The sequence below is a fragment of the Marmota marmota genome, unplaced genomic scaffold (assembly GCF_001458135.2).
Source record: "Marmota marmota marmota unplaced genomic scaffold, marMar, whole genome shotgun sequence".
Classification (NCBI taxonomy): Eukaryota; Metazoa; Chordata; class Mammalia; order Rodentia; family Sciuridae; genus Marmota; species Marmota marmota.
The window spans coordinates 1,400,426-1,415,054 of NW_026000119.1; the positions used below are offsets into that span (position 1 = coordinate 1,400,426).

The 14,629-nt window shown below is 34.9% G+C and overlaps 1 protein-coding gene across 8 annotated transcripts in view; it reads left to right on the forward strand.

The window, feature by feature from the left end:
• Wdfy3 (WD repeat and FYVE domain containing 3) overlaps positions 1-14,629 on the forward strand; it is a 221,872-nt gene that overhangs the window by 142,374 nt on the left and 64,869 nt on the right. For 7 of the 8 annotated variants that reach the window (XM_048784724.1, XM_048784720.1, XM_048784722.1 and 4 more), the window contains 6 exons: positions 1,519-1,639; positions 1,859-2,076; positions 4,887-5,122; positions 6,405-6,539; positions 7,832-8,011; positions 9,335-9,568. In XM_048784724.1, the coding sequence (XP_048640681.1) occupies positions 1,519-1,639; positions 1,859-2,076; positions 4,887-5,122; positions 6,405-6,539; positions 7,832-8,011; positions 9,335-9,568 (1,124 nt within the window). The remainder of the gene's footprint in view (positions 1-1,518; positions 1,640-1,858; positions 2,077-4,886; positions 5,123-6,404; positions 6,540-7,831; positions 8,012-9,334; positions 9,569-14,629) is intronic. The other variant, XM_048784721.1, reaches the window with a different exon arrangement.

Here is a 14,629-nt window from a genome sequence, read left to right on the forward strand (position 1 = left end):
TCATTACCCTATTACATTATTTGAGAATCGTATTACATACATGATCATCTTAATATTCTCAAAACCTTATCCACATAGTGGAGGGAGACATAATATTGTGATATCACTCCTTGCAAAGACATTCTCCTCCATGTTGGCTCTCCTGTCCCGAACACTGCCTCCCCTGTGCTTCATGAATGAAACAAAATGGTGTAGTCACAACTGTCAATGGAAAGTCCAAGAGATTTGTAAGAACTAGTGAATTGCTACAGATCACAGAGTATGTTGGTGACAGATTCAGGACTAGAACCTAATACCCCTGATCAATTACCTGCTGCTAGTTCATTTGAAACAATATACTTTTTCTTGGAGATTTTAAACAAGTATTTCTCTAATAGACATACCTACCAAGAAAATTATTTGAATAATGCTGGACAGTGATATGCCAGTCAATACAAAATAATTAAACAGCATAAAAGGGATATGCAGTGTAGAATAAAATAAGAGTTTTGAGTGGGATAAAATTAATCTGAAAGTTCTTTCCAGAGTTTATTTTTTAAACTATATTTGAAAAGTTGGGGAGACATAATTGACAGAAAAATAGACAAGAGAATATCAAGTTTCTCTGTAGAATGTCACCTTCTGGAGAAAATTTTAAAGAAAGTTATTCTTATAGCAATTGACGAGTCATAGGATATGCTTTTGATAAGGCAGTATGCAAATTACCAGTCTGGGCCCCTTGGAAGAGAAGGGTATTGTTCCTTTTGGTAAGCATGAAGCATCCATTATGAATAAAGCACTAAATTAGCATTTTTAAAGGAAGTTCAGTAGTGGGTCCCTAAATAAATAAAAGTTTATAACCACAGTAAGATTCAGCCTGAACATCAGTTCTGTCTATATACAGGGAAGTGTGCAGGCTGTGGCTGTCACCTGCAGCCCTTCCCCAGCAAAGTAGCTAGCCTGGAAGAAGTGGATGCTGCTGCCCAAGCCATGTGCTTTCAGATCTGTCCACTGAGGGCCCCTGAACTCCTGTTTTCCTTCTTTTCTTTTCTACTGTCTCTTGTGCATTGTGAGCCTTTGTTCCTGTTCTATGCTATGTAATTCTCTCTTTCTGTATGATATTTATTGAGTAGGTTTATGCTTCCTGTTTTCAAATTTTGAATCTAATAATTTAACTTGTCCTTCAGAAAGAAGCTAGAAATTAATGACCTGGGTGGTTGAGGATCTGTTTTTTTTTTTTTTTTTTTTTAATAGTCCTTACTCAGTGCCTTTCCCACTGCTGAGTAGGGGAGGGAAGTATTAATGTGATAATCAAGGCATTATCACTAGTTTCAGTGTTAGATGTAAATGAACAATTTTCAGAGGGTTCTAAAGAGAAATGATTTAACTGACCCTTTCCTGTCCACTTTAATGGAAAGTAATTCTACCTAGTATGTTCTCTAATATATTCATTTTTTATGGAGATTTCAAAGAACACTTTGGATATTTTATTCTCATTTATCTGCTAAGCATATTTAACGTAATTTATTTTCATTTTAGGAACCGAGGAAGAATTTGGAGGTCTTGTATCTGCTAATCTCATACTTTTGAGGAACAGACTTCTAGATATCTTGCTAAAACTAGTTTATACATCTAAAGAAAAAACAAGCATTAACTTTCAGTAAGTAAAACATTTTTAGAATTGATGGTACATTTGCTATCAGTAGTTATTTCACATCAAGCAAAAGATGAAATTGCCATTGGCTTTATATTGATTTTTTTTAACCCTGAAATTTATAGTAACTAGAAAATGAAAGCCAATCATATTTTTTTGTTTTAATTTGAAATACTAATTTCTGAAATTAATTTTGTTTCTTTGAATTCATCTATTACTCAATAGAGCTTGTGAAGAACTGGTCAAGACACTGGGTTTTGACTGGATTATGATGTTTATGGAAGAACATTTGCATTCCACCACAGTGACAGCAGCCATGAGGATTCTTGTTGTCCTGCTGAGTAATCAGTCTATTCTCATCAAGTTTAAAGAAGGACTCAGTGGTGGAGGATGGCTTGAACAGACAGATTCTGTCTTAACCAATAAGATTGGAACTGTATTAGGTATGGGACTTGTATAGTCAGCTGCTTTAAAATAAGCTGTTGTATTTTGTTTTTAAATCCTGCCTAAGCTCATACTCTCTAGTGTGTGCAATAACTGTTAAGTCATGAATTTTAATTAAGGATAGGATGAAAAGCTTATATAGTTTCAAATTCAAAGTAAAGTCAGAGATCATTTAAAAGTTTTGAAAACTCAGGGAATTATTTATGGCTTTCTTTCTTTCTTTTTTATAATATAGTCCCTATCTGAACTATATGCATATAATTAGCAAATTATCAGTAGAAATAACCATTGTTTATTTTGAGTGTTTACTCTGTGTATGTTACTAAACACTTGCCATGTAATAACATTTCATTTGCATAACAATTGTATAACGTGTAAACACCATCATATCCATTTGATAAATTAGAAACTCAAGGTATGGGGTGAATTTATTTGTTACACAACTAGGAAGTGTCAAAATTTGAATTCATGCACTTATATCTGAAATATATGCTTTTAACTGTCATATCATATTGCCATTCAAGTATTTAATTTCAGTCAGCATTTCAGTCAAAGCTTCTTATCCTCTGCTCACTAGTTCTTGTAGCTGTTTTCAACAAACAACTGAACCTTTTTTTAATATTAGAAAACTAGAGTTTTCTGTTTTCCTATATTATATTTGCTGGCTTGTTTCTGTTCATATTAATGACTTACTTTGGGAAATATATTTTCGAAGATAACGTTGAAAGTATAGACAGTTAATTATTAAAGTACTTTAAAAATAATTATCAGTGTAACATTACATAAAATCATATATAACTATGCTCTTGTCTGATCTAAGGAGATTATATCAAGAATTTCTGTTCACATATGTCAGATAGGAAAGTTAAGGATCAGAATTTATTATGTAGCTTATTAAAAATGTAAAGTATCAATATGTAGATGTTTCCTACACTGCTTCAATTATCAGTGTAAATGATGGGAAAACAGAGCTTTCAGCTCTGGACTATTGTTATTTCACATGTGGAAGATTCTGAGGGTACTTTATATGATGAAGAAGTGGTATCATTTTCATTTCACTGTGAAATGATTTCTCAAAAAAATTGTTTGCTTTAAATATATTTTCAGTGATCTTATAGATACTTCTGTGCTCGTGAAAATAGATCACTATTTTGAATGGGCTATGAAGAGGAATATAACCTGCAAATGTGGTGGTTATAAGCAGTTTTTTCTGCCTGCATCTCTTCAATAATATTAGAAAGAAGTGCTTTTCCTGCATTTGACCCACCTGACTTTGTACCTTAAAATGTGTCTGTCTTTAATGGATACCTGCTTGTACATTGCATATGATGCTCTGATTCCACAAAAAGGAATCTATTCAATTTAAATTTGATCCCATTTAATTTTTCCTGAATCTCTCCCCACCCTCTCTCCCTCCATTTCTCTCTCTCTCTCTCTCTCTCACACACACACACAATCTATAAACTGTTGTATTTTGTTTTTAATTCTTACCTAAGCTCATGCTCTTTATATGTGTGTGTGTGTGTGTGTGTGTGTATGTATACTCTGTGTGTGCGCGCGTGTGCTTGGGTATCTGTGATGTGTATGTATCTTCAAATTTTATTCTGTTTCTCCTTGATTTGATAAGCAACCCAATGATTTGATTTCTCAACTCACCGTTATTAGTTTTTGACAGTTTCTTTTCCTTAAAAAAAAAGAAAATGAAAAAAAAAGTGAATCTCCTTTTGAAATATAAATTGCTTCAGAGTGAAATCAATTCTTCATCTATTGGTTGCTGTTCACAAAAGATTTCTATTGAAAATTTGGCCAACATCCACTTTGTGCTGAGTACTATGCTAAGTTTGGTATAGCAGAAGAACCACATGTTTGGATTGTACCCTGAAATTTGTTGTAAAACAAAGGAAAACAGGATTGATAGAAGCATGGATGCTATAAGCCATATAATAATAATGGACCATCTCCTAAAAAGCTGGGTTTTTGTAGAAGTCTCTGCATCTGCATGGTCAGCTCAGCCCCAGTGGGAACCATAGCCACAGTAGACTTATACTTGCCACCCCGCTGTCTGGCAGCCTTCCAAGGATGCAGATTATGTTGTGAGGAAGGTCACATTTTTTTTTTTATTCATTTAGATTGTCTCTAAATCTGTAGATAATTTACAGTTAACTGGTTTATCATGATTTTCAGGATAAATGAAATATATTAACTATTGTACCAAGTGTGTTTTTAAATTACATTTTTGTAGCATCTTCAACTTCAGCAATATTTTTTTAAACAAAAATTTTCAGCTTTATTATTTATTTATGTATGTATTTATTTATTATTTGTATGTGGTGCCGAGGATTGAACCCAGGTCCTTGTGCATGCGAGGCGAGCCCTCTACCGCTGAACCACACCCCCAGCCCTTGAGCAATATTTTTAATTTCACTTCCCCTTTAGGGAAATATAAGCAGGAATATTAGAGCTTTTCGAAAGTTTTTTGTTTTTTGGTTTTTTATTTTTGGGGTTTTTTTGACAGAGGAGTCCTGGGGATCAATTCTAAGACTTTTATGCATGTGTTAGGCAAGCCTATCAGCAATGAGCTGCAAAAGTTATTCTTTTTGGGTGCTGTACATTGAACCCAGGGACTTAGGCATGCTAGTCAAGTGTTCTACCCCTGAGCCATGAGCTTTGTCCAACTGGTAAACAACAATTGAATATTTATATGAATGTTCAAGATAGACAAGTTACACATACTGAATTACTCCCTTCTTTGTCAATGCAGCATGGTTATTGGTTGTTAATTTTAGTATTATATTTCTTCTTCTCCTAGGATTCAATGTGGGCAGGAGTGCCGGTGGGAGATCATCGGTCAGGGAGATTAACCGGGATGCTTGTCATTTTCCTGGTTTTCCAGTTCTTCAGTCCTTCCTTCCTAAACATACTAATGTCCCTGCCCTCTATTTTCTCCTCATGGCATTGTTTCTGCAGCAGCCAGTTAGTGAGCTGCCTGAGAACCTGCAGGTCAGTGTGCCTGTCATCAGCAGCCGATATAAGCAGGGTGGCCAGGTAGGAATTATCTAGTAAGGTGTAAATGTAACTGTTTATTCAAAAAAATAACAATAGGGTAATGGGTTAATCACAATAAGACCAATTATTGATTCCACCAAACTTCTCCAGTAATTTTCCCAAAAAGAAGTCCTTTGTTACTGACTTTTTTCTTTATGATTACTCTGATTATATATGCATAAGAAAGTTGTATGATATTAATGGTGATATAAATAATTCTTTTGATTTATATGATTTTATGTAAAATATGGTTTCATTTCCGAAGAATTAAAAATGAAAGAAGTAGATAGATACAAGTTATGATTAGAAAAATATTTTAATTTCTCATTTTTGGGGGGTTGGGACTGGTACTGGAGATTTAACTCAGGGTTACTTGACTACTGAGTCACATCCATATTTTGTATTTTATTTAGAGACAGGGTTTCACTGGGTTGCTTAACACCTTTTGCTGAGGCTGGCTTTAAACTCAGGATACTCCTGCCTCAGCCTCCTGAGCCACTGTGATTATAGGCATGCGCCATCACACCTGGCATATTTTAATTTTCTAATGATAGATAATATCCGCATTAGAAAAACAATAAGGCTTTATTTGACTTATAATTGAAGACTATTATGGATGTGTATGTGAGACTTATGTTTGTGGCCTTACAAAGACTTAGGAATTTAGCTTTTAAACTCAACTTTGCTTCTATCCAATGCCAAATAATATTCAGATCAATTCTAGTAATTGACAAAACTTTTTAAGTGAAATCATTAGGCTGTACCCTTACCTTAATTCAAGATATGGATTTGTACCAGGCAGTTTGGTTCTTTATACAGCTTTGGAACATACATGGTACCAGAGTCATGAAGTATTACATGAAGCTGCTCTGGATAAATCTCCTCAAATTGATTTTTATTTTGTCAAAGCTTATCCATAAGTGTCTAAATTCAACTTTGAGCATTGCTAATAATGGGGGGAAAGTGAGTTTATCATGCTTTTATGAAAGAACCTGCTTAAAATCATCAATTCTGTAATTTCAACTCTGGGCTAATTAGCATATATTTTATTTTTGCTTGCTTTCTTTAGAAGTAAATTAGAAATCTGTGTTTGAAACATATCTAAGGCAAGATTCAGGATGATATATAATATAACTAAAAATGAGTTTGAAATGTACAGTGAAGGGGTACTAGGTCTCTTTTTCTAATTGCTTACTTTTTAAAAAAATTAGTTCAGAGAAATTTTAGAATGTTAGAAATTATGCAAATAGTGACTACTCTTTAACCATTTTGACCTCTGCAGTTTGATTTGGATTCTATCTGGACATTTATTTTTGGAGTTCCTGCCTCCAGTGGAACTGTGGTTTCTTCTATCCACAATGTATGTACAGAAGCTGCTTTTTTATTGTTGGGAATGCTCCGCAGCATGCTGAATTCCGTAAGTTACTGAGATACTAGTCTACCTGCGTGTAATCTGGGTTTTTTTTTTTTTTTTTTTTATAAAAGTATTCTTGTATTATTTACTACATGGTCTCCAGAACCTTATTATATTTTGTTATCTCTAGGAATACACTGTGTAATTATTAAGATCACAGACTCTGGAAACCAGGGTCCCAACGTGCTAACGTGTAATGCATCATTTTCCTCAGTTTAAAAGGTTGATAATAACAGAATTTACTTCTTAGGGTTATGAGTATATATTGAGGTATGCACAGAGAACTTAAAATAGTACCTGGCATGTGGTAAGTGCTAAATAAGTATTAAGTTATATTATTAGGATAATAAAACATCATAGTGTATCCATGTGTACAGTGAATATACATTTTGGTATAAGTTCTTGCAATAATACATTATTTGAACATTTAAAATAACTCTCCTTTAGAGGTTAAAAATATTAGCAGTACAAGTTTTTGTTTGTTTTGCTATTCTGATTATTTCTAGTTATGAAAAATTTAAAAAGTAAATGACCAAATATATGTTCCTATTTTACATAAATACTTTCATGACTTATTTTTTTTACCCAATTTAGGATTCTGTTTTAAGAGGAAATATTAACTTTAATTCTTTGCATTATACTTGACAAGTATAATTTTAATCAGATTATTGTTATGCCATCTAAGAACAAAAATTACCATTAAACATATTAATTTAGAATATTTAGGAATTCTTGTTTTTTTCCTTATTCCTAAATAAATATAAAATTCCAAGTTTAAAAAAATCACTCTCTGGGCAGGTATTAGAAGATAAATATATATTGCTTATTCTTTATCATCATTTTTTTGTTGTGTTATATAATGCTTAAGTATTTTTCCTGCTATAATATACATGATAATGCTCAGAAAGATGACTTCTGCATCTTTTGTCTTCCTCCTGTCTCTTTGGCATGATGCATAGTGGGACAATAATAATGGTAATACAACCATTGTTGGTGTACCAGCAGTAGTTATGTTGATAATGATAAGTAATCAAAACCACAGACTCCAGTTAGATGAGCTGAGTACTCTAGGGAGTAGACAAGCATCCTGCATGTTTCTAGGGCTATTATTTTTATCCTCAATAACTTCTAAATTTGTTTGCATATGTGTGCATACAAGTTTTTGCTCAGATGTGTAGTTTATAGCATTCTTGATCATCAGTATATCCATTTTTAGAAGAGTAGTGATTAACGGATTTTTGAAGTAATTTTCATTGACTTCTCTGATATTATTTCTTCCCTTGACTCTCTGACAGCCTTGGCAATCAGAAGAAGAGGGGTCTTGGCTCCGGGAATATCCAGTGACCCTGATGCAGTTCTTTAGATATTTATATCACAATGTTCCAGACCTTGCCTCCATGTGGATGAGCCCTGATTTCCTGTGTGCCTTAGCAGCAACTGTCTTCCCCTTCAATATTCGCCCTTACTCAGAGATGGTAGGAAAGGGGGAGGAAAATGTCAAAACTGGAATTAGTCTATTTCAATGGTTAGCAGATTTTTTTTTTTTTTTTTGCTAATCTTTTAAGCTTCTGACCAAGTTGCAGTTTCATTACTTTATATACCACCTTTTTCATCGTTGTCTGTGTGTCTAGCCCATACTTTCCTTTTACCTTCCCCTAAAACAGCAGTGAGCATTGCTTCCTATTTTCATTGATGATATTCTTGTAAGTCCTTTGTTAGTAATTTCTCTCTGCCGGAGGGTGTTGATTCATTTCTTATTTCACATTATGATACCTGTGTAGTTATAAAATGTACTTTCCAGATAACAAAACTCTAGTCAGACTAAATTTATTTCTCTCTTATTTCAGAAAGTAGGAATTTGCTGGATAATGAATTATAGAGTTAATTTGTCTTTCTGAAATATAAAATATATATTGGTTCTTTTGCTCACAGGATTTCTTATTTTGCTTAACTTTTGCTTTTTCTTATATTGTACTAATTTAATAGAAAATTATTAAATTATTTATGATATTGATACTCCTTTGTCCTTCAAAACAGACCCAAAATATGGCTGTCTCCTCCTCATACCTCAGAATTTCATGATGTTTCCTCTCATTTCTATCCTATACTAGAATAAACTACCTTGCTCATACTAATTTTTCTCCATATATAAATGTAAAATACTCATTCTAAAATTGTGGGATTTTTTAAAAGAAAGAAATATAACACATTACTTTAATACTCTGGTATCTTTATAATTTTAGAATCCTCATTTCTGATAAAACTGTGACCCTCCGTGATATTTAAATATCATTTTCTTATTAGCATCATGTAATCTGTCTACCGGTTTACCTTTCTCTCTCACTTGGCTCAAAATTGGCAGTAGTTTTATTATTATTTGGACTTATTTCATATGAAAATGGAATAGCACTTAGGTGGTATTTTGCCAGATTTTTATCTGAAACTTTGTAACATTTAATTTTTCAGTAGGTAGACTTTAAATACACAAATATAGTCATTCTCATGTTTTTGTTTCATTTATTTTCAGGGCAGTTATACACAAAATATATAATGTGATTCTACATAAATTTTGAGTGGTCAGTCAGAAAGACCATATGTTGAATAACTGTGACATATGGTGCCAAATTACTATCTTGGAAGTAAGAGTCAAGTAAGGCAGAGTGAAATAATGTTCTGAGTAGCTTAATAGGAGGTAAATGCTGAAGGAAAATACTACTGTTGCTGTAATTTTATTTTTAGGGAACATACAGGTAAATGTGTCTCATAAAACCTAATGTGCTTCCACTTGATTTTACTAGGTGACTGATCTTGATGATGAAGTTGGATCTCCAGCTGAAGAATTTAAAGCCTTTGCCGCAGATACAGGGATGAACAGGAGCCAATCAGAATACTGCAATGTGGGCACCAAGACGTATCTGACCAATCACCCAGCTAAAAAGTTTGTTTTTGACTTCATGCGGGTCTTAATAATAGACAACCTCTGTCTTACCCCTGCCAGCAAGCAGACTCCATTAATTGATCTTTTGTTGGAGGTAATAGCAAAGAAACACATTTACTTCTCATTTACATTGCTTTTATAATTAGAACTTTAATAATCCAGATAGTTCTGTATTAAATGTCTTCAGACTTCTAATTTTTCTGAGTTAAATATGGGCAGAACATATTGGGCTTTAGATCCTATCAGTTTACTCCTCTTCTTTCCATTCCCTCAACCATGACCACAATACAATTTTTTATCACCTCTTCTCTAACATTTGGCAAACTTTTCCTGTAAAGAACTAAACAGTAAATATCTTAGGCTTCTTGGGCCACATAGTCTGTGTCTCAGATATTTGACTCTACCATTGTAGTGTGAAAGCAGCCATCGATGACACAAAAAGGAATGGGCATAACTGTGTTCCCATTAACTTAATTTGCAAAAATTGTCACAGTCTGATTTGGGCCACAGGCCTTTGCATACCAACTCCATCCCTAGACATGGATAATACCTACTGGCACTGTTTTCTCACCTGCAAATTCCCTGCCCGGTATTATTGCTGTTGCTATCTAGTGCCGCTTTAAGACATTGTGTATTATGCATAGTAGATAGTTGCTCAGTATGCACTTGGTGAATTTCCTCTGAGGCAGAGACTTCTAGGTTGCTTGCCATTTCTCCGGGTAAGTGGTAGTAGTCAATGATACATCAAAAAATAGAGTGGCTGTAAGCCTTAAATGTCCTCGCTGGCCCTAGAAATTAGCTTTCTCTGAAAACCATTAAAAACTGTTCACTTAGGAAAATCCCAGAGAAAATAAAAAATCACAGAGAGGAAATCTAACAAATCTAATAAAGAATACCTTTCCTATATATGTATGTTCTTTGGGCCAGTTGGCATAAATAGGATCAAATAGTCGATGGAGGGAAGTATGAAGGTGGGTGAAAGATTGAATCCCTGTGTTCTATCTGGACTATAACAATAGAACCATAGCTTCCTCTGCTCCCCCTAGTGGCCGATATAGTTAACCACAGAAGGTGTTTTATCCATGTGAAAACATCTCAATTTGGTCAATTAAAGAACTAGTCATGCTAAGCTTTGTAACCAGAACCACAGTGTTTAATATTGGCTGGGAAATAATTGGTTTCATCATTAGTTTGTATGGTAGAATTAAAAAGCATGCCTGGTAGAGTTATCTCCTTTGAAAACTTTAAAAAAACTCCAGGAAAAGAGATGGTCAGTATCTTAGTGTAAAAGGTGAGAATTTGAATGCTCCATAAAAATTGAAGTGGTGATCAGAAAAATATCAGGATAAAGTTCAGAGATATTGGTAACACACCTTAGCTAAGCATAAAAATAAGTACACATTTATGAAAGATACGAGGTGAAAGGCTCTGTCCAGTGATAGCATTTTCAATCTTATAGGAACCCCAATATCCCATTAATTAATACTGGATAAATTATATAATTACCTCTCTTCATATTTTAATAGAAAGAATTTGATATACTTGTATGAATCTTAAGGTAAGGTGCTCATTTTTGTGGGCACTAATTTGTCCACAATGGACTTGTGCCTAGTTGTATTGGGAAATTGGGAGCATTCACATTTTAGTTCTGGAAGAAGCAGGTATTATCAGGATTAAAGCTCCCAGAAAGATGACAAACTATTGAAAATTAAGATATTGACCTTCATATGTTCTTTCACCTCTCACAACAGTTAGCCCAATGCCTTGGTATATTCTATAAGAATTTTGAAATCATTTAACTATTAATTACTCCTGGAAGTCCCAAACTGGAAGATGGGATGCTACCTAATAAGAAGGATAAAACTTTGTGATTAAAACTTTCCTTGCTATTTTAAACAACTTTAAATCTAATACGCCCAGTTAGAGAGTGTGTGTGTATGCTTATCAAAATATTATTAGTGTCATTTCTTCCCTATAACATAAAAAAATAAAGTATACCTAGTTACAGTGGCACATACATATAATCCTAGCTACTGAGACAGCTAAAGCAGGAGGATCACAAGTTCAAAGTCAGCCTGGGCAACTTAGTAAGACTCTGTCTCAAAATATAAAATGGCTGAGGGCTGGGGATGTGGCTCAAGCTGTAGCGCGCTCGCCTGGCATGCGTGCGGCCCGGGTTCGATCCTCAGCACCACATACAAACAAAGATGTTGTGTCCGCCGAGAACTAAAATAAATAAATAAATAAATATTTTAAAAAATATATATATATATATATAAAATGGCTGAAGATGTAGCTCAGTGGTAGAGTGACCCTGGGTTTAATCCCCAATACTAGGAAAAAATTATAAATATACAATTTTTAGTATTATTATGAAGTCTGTATCCCTGAAGAAATTTAGGAAAAGAATTATATATTAACCTTTTCACCTACATGAAAAAAGGAACTTGAACTCACTGATTTTTAACCTAATAAGGTAAATCAGGCCATCTTCAGTCTTATGAGTGTTAGAATTTCATCATAGAAACATCTATTGCCAGGCTTGGTGACACAGGTATGTGATCCCAACACTTGAAAGACAAAGGTAGAAAGATCCCTTGATACTAGGAGTTTTAAGACCAGCCTGGACAACATAGTAAGACCACATGCCCCGCAAAAGGGGACCTGCTTACTTAGGTATATCCGCAAAAGAGGTGAAATTATCTTTTTTTAGCAATCTCTGGAAATAAAAGATTCTCATTGTCACGAATGGTGTGTGGTCCATATAAAGGATGCAATGTGATATAAGAGAAGGATTATGGCATTTGGAGTAAGAAATATTGGGTTTGAATCTGGCCCTGTTGTTTAACAGATGGCATTTTAAACTGCTTAAGTTTAATCTATGAAGAATGATATTCACTATATCCTCTGCAGATATGTTCTAAGGGTCAAATACATGTATATCATCCAGCAAAAAGTATTTTAAAGAATCATTGTGTGTTGGTTATAGGGGTGTGACCTTTCCTAGGTTCAGTTCCCACACTTGTTACAGTTTCCTCCTTGTGGAAAAGGATGTAGTGAAAGGAACTTCTCAGAATTATTCTGAGAATGAAATAGATAATGCATGCAGTATCCATAATACTGACTGGCCCTTAGTATGTATTAAAAATTTATTAAGTGGCCTTTTTTAAGGGAAGGACAAATGGATTTGCAGCAAATGAATACTACTCTGGTGGTAGAAAGAAAGTGCATGAGAACAGACCACAGAGTATCTGTATCTGTATATGCCCAGAGGAGGAAAACCTAGGGTGCTGAGTGGAGTGTGTGCTTCTCTGATAGTACATGCAATGCTCTGTGATCTGAGGTGCTCACTGTGCCACTCAGCCATCGTCTGTAAGATCTCCATATTGTCACACATCAGATTGATGACAGAAGTGGGGTCAGTCAAGAGGAATAACCAAAAGCTGAAAATCCTCTTCTCTAAAGGCTTCCAGCCCATTCCAGAAACAGGACAAAATACCAGGCCTTCCTGAGTATAGACCTCTCTCTCCTGGGCAGCATGTGCCCATAGGCTATCTGGCCTATGGGTAGCACAGGATTCTGCCTAATGGTTCTGAGGCCTCAGAAAGTTGACAGTGATCTTTTGCTGTCTGGCTTTGCTCTTGTCACCAAAAAGACAGATCTGATGTACAGAGGCCAGAGCAAGGCCACAGTGCTTACCTGTCTTCTTTCTGGTTGTCTGGTGGGCCAGCCAGTTTTACCTAAAAGGATGATGAGGAGATTGTAGCCTGCATTCTACAGCTTTGCTCTAGTGCCCTTGTCTTCTTTGTTATGTAGATTTTAGTAGAGTGGGGAGAATATGCAGGTTTGGCTTCAGAGGAAGTGAGGTGTGAATCCTAGTTGTAACCAAGTGACTTACACTTACTAATAATCCTCAGTTACCTTGTCCTCTAAATGGGGATGTTGGTGTCTACTTCAATGGGTATTTTGCTGATTAGGTAAGGTAATTTATATAACTTAGCACTGATTCTGGTATATAACAGTAGTCTAATTAATTATTTACAAGAGACAATGCATTTATAAAATCTTTATAAATTTAAAAATTAGGTTGCCGTAAGTCTCAGTAAGAACATTTGAACTATATAGCTTCTGTGAGAAGAATTGGAGGATTCAATATCTGTTGATGACTGGGCCATCCTTAAATCCTATTGGAATAGGAAACAGTATTTTTAAATAAAAATAAGTAGTGTTAATTGATCAAGTACTTGTGTATTTCATAATCCCTCGCTTTGCAGGTTCCAACACTTTGTCTAAGATTTGATAAAGGGCTGGGGTTGTGGCTCAGTGGTAGAGCCCTCACCTAACACAGGCGAGGCCCTGGGTTTGATCCCCAACACCACATAAAAATAAATAAAGATATTGTGTCCAACCACAACTAAAAATAAATGAATGAATGAATGAATAAAAAGATTTGATAAACCATACTCGTTATCACTTATCCCAAACCACCTGGAGTTGATCATAATCCTCAGAGTATAGTTGTGTTCAAAATGCTCACATTCTCCTGGGAATGAAGAGCCTTTACTCCTTAGTAAATTTCTGTCACTAAAGTCGAAAGTAGTTTCTGATCTAATTCCAAGGAAATCCTCATAAAACTATCCGTGTTCTGTTTATCACTAAAAAGTTCTCGCTGTCTCTTCATTTGACAGGGGTCGGACTCTCAATATTAGTATCATGAGGCATGCCTTAGTCACATGTCTCCCACTGACTACACAGGAGTGTAATCTGTTGGCTACACTGGAGAATTAAGATTGAAAACAAAAGAAGGCCCTTACTTTTTTTCATATTAGTTTAATGACAACCCAAATTCAGCACTAGCATTTTTTTATCTGTCACTACACATATATTTTATCATTTTTTTTTAATTTTTTTTATAGAGAATTTTTTTAATGTTTATTTTTTAGTTTTCGGCGGACACAACATCTTTGTATGTGGTGCTGAGGATCGAACCCAGGCCGCACGCATGCCAGGCGAGCGCGCTACCGCTTGAGCCACATCAGCAGGGGTGGGGTGTCACACAGCCATAATCTCAACTGCTCCGGAGGTTAGGGTGGGAGGATCACAAATTCAAGGTCAACCAGGGTAACATAGTGAGACCTTTTCACCACCCCCCCAC